The sequence below is a fragment of the Lasioglossum baleicum genome, unplaced genomic scaffold, assembly GCF_051020765.1.
Source record: "Lasioglossum baleicum unplaced genomic scaffold, iyLasBale1 scaffold0822, whole genome shotgun sequence".
Lineage (NCBI taxonomy): Eukaryota > Metazoa > Arthropoda > Insecta > Hymenoptera > Halictidae > Lasioglossum > Lasioglossum baleicum.
This window is the reverse complement of record NW_027469881.1, coordinates 50,231-52,703: the sequence shown is the minus strand read 5'-3', so window position 1 is coordinate 52,703 and position 2,473 is coordinate 50,231. Positions and strand designations below refer to the sequence as shown.

The following is a 2,473-nucleotide window of genomic DNA, read 5'->3' as shown; positions in this document are numbered from 1 at the left end:
GTTTCTATAATAAAATGTGCTTGTGTACTTCACAATTACATTCGAAGAAATGATGGACTCCCATACGGAATTAATTCAAATAATCCAACAGTTTCTTCTGCAACGCGTAGAAATATTCCCAATTTACGGGAAAATATTAACATTTCTGGGCGACCTTCTGCGCTAATTTTACGCGACTACTTAGCGAATTATTTTTTAAAACCACAGGTTGCTGTGCCATGGCAGTGGAATGTCTGTATTAATTGAAGAATACGCACCTGAAACGATAAGATTCTTGTACGTAGTCTTGCGCATTCTGTAAAATGCTTGAAATTTAACATCGTCTTCTGCTAACTCTCTTGTAGCCACAAATATTCGGCAGTTAATATTATTGCGAATGTAAGGGTGCACCCAGAATTTTCTTGTTCTTCTTCTTGTCCGTCGAATGTAATTATAAAAATTGAAAATATATTAAATAAAAAAGTCTTAAAAATGCCTTTTTTATTTTTGCATGTAACCTTGTAAATTATAATTTTTGGAAAATCTTTTTTTCATATCATTTCATAAACCAATGCTTCGAATTGATTATAAAAAATCAGGTTGTTTGGTACAATTATAAAAACGTTATTGTGTTTCAAGTGGCGTTCGAATACTTTCGTGGCTCACTGTATACATATGTATGTAGAATGTAGATATACGGCAATGTACGCCTAGCGTACGACACTGTCGTACGGCAGGCGTCATGATGAATGAAGATTGCTACCAATATCGAGATATCGCTTCACGAGCGGGTTTTCATTGTTTTACGTTAACCTATAGATGTTTTTTCACCTACGCGTTGCATAGATACAATTATTTTTCATTATTGTTCAACATATTATTCATTGTTTTTATTGGTTCAGTTAATATTTAATTATTGTTAATTGTTATTTGTTTATTGTTTGTTTCTTGTTGAATTTTGCTACTATTTGTACAAAAGCAAACATGTGTGAAATTACATCGTTTGTACAATTGATAGAAAGGTATCCTTGTTTGTATAACCATACATTATCGGAGTATGCAAAGAAGGATATTACGGAAAAGGCGTGGAATGAAGTGGCGAACGAAATAAAGTGGCCTGGTAAATATTATTATACAAAAGCACATCCCGTTGCTAAATATGTACAGTGACTCAGAAAAATATTCGGACGTTCTAAAAAAGACGATAACTTTTTTAATATTGTACTATACGATTTGAACTTTTTTGGGAAGCTACAGCAATTAGTTTTTACTACAGAATGTGAACAAATTTTTTTTCAAAAATATCAATTGATCGGAATTATATAAAAAATACTAAAAGTTGCATTTTACAACTTTTTTATGTGGTCTATATTGAAAATTTAAAAAATAATTTTTGTTGATCTATGTCAACTGTAGTTGCCGATTGTAAAGAAAAATGGAGAAATATTCGGAACGGATTTGTAAGAAGTTTAAAACCAGGAGCTAGTGGTTCTTCCGCAAAACAAAGGAGGCAGTATTACTTGCATGATATTATGCAATTTGTTCTCCCGTTCGTAAAGCCCACAATGCACGTAGAAAATTGTGGAAACATTCTACCTCCACCAATTGAGGAAATCTCAGGAACTGAAGAACGGGATGATAGTTTTATTGAGACAGTTGCAGAAGTCCATCAAGAGGATACAAGGCGAAAAAAAAAAAATGTTCCAATGAGGTGGACAAGATGTTCATGAAGTATTTGGAACATAAAACAAAAACTTCGACTGAGGACCACCGGAAAATGTTTCTGCTGAGTTTGCTCCCTGATGTCCAGAAATTGACAAATAGTGAGACACGGGAGTTTAAAATGAAAACCATGATGCTACTCGATGAAATTTTAAGCCGCTCTCATCATCAAGCCACAAATACATTTCCCTTTTCACCAACTCCACCATCAATCATTACACCCCATTCACCCACATTTATATGTATATCCCCCACTCCTCTATCAAACTCTACAGAATGTCATCGGGACAACAATATGTAAACATTAAAAAATAATTAAAGAAACGGTCTGGGTTTAATGTTGTAATGTTATGTTGTTTGACACAATTAAAGTTTTTATTGTTTATTTTGTGTGGAATACTCCAAAACATGGTGAATTGCATAGTGTGACGGATTTGGTTTCCTCCCGTCGACCATTTTTTTTTGCAAACTACACATTATCTCGTTGGATGAGATCTTTTTCTGTGAGTTGCATTTTTGTATATTAGATCTTCTACATCGATTACAATTATCCCTCTTTATTCCATGTAAAATAAACAATAAAAACTCTAATTGTGTAAAATATGGAATATTTTATATTTATCATCTTTAAAGCACCTTCCACCAACGATGACATGTCGAAATATCTCGACCATAGTATTGTACGTACAGTATCATGGTGACGAGATATCTCGTCCATAGTATCGTTTCGTCGACATCGTGGAAACGAAATATCTCATTTAGCATCATCTTC

General features: G+C 33.5%; 1 protein-coding gene across 1 annotated transcript; it reads left to right on the top strand.

The window, feature by feature from the left end:
* Positions 1-686: 686 nt before the first annotated feature.
* LOC143220367 (uncharacterized) lies at positions 687-2,047 on the top strand. The gene is made up of 2 exons (XM_076446027.1): positions 687-1,099; positions 1,396-2,047. The coding sequence occupies exons 1-2, from the start codon at positions 964-966 to the stop codon at positions 1,707-1,709; spliced, it is 450 nt and encodes a 149-aa protein (XP_076302142.1). The 5' UTR covers positions 687-963; the 3' UTR covers positions 1,710-2,047.
* Positions 2,048-2,473: the final 426 nt, after the last annotated feature.

Bases quoted from the DNA above. Each gene is read 5' to 3' on its own strand.
- LOC143220367 (XM_076446027.1), top strand. From the start codon at position 964: ATGTGTGAAATTACATCGTTTGTACAATTGATAGAAAGGTATCCTTGT. The intron at 1,100-1,395 runs GTAAATATTATT...TGTCAACTGTAG, and splicing joins GAACGAAATAAAGTGGCCTG to TTGCCGATTGTAAAGAAAAA.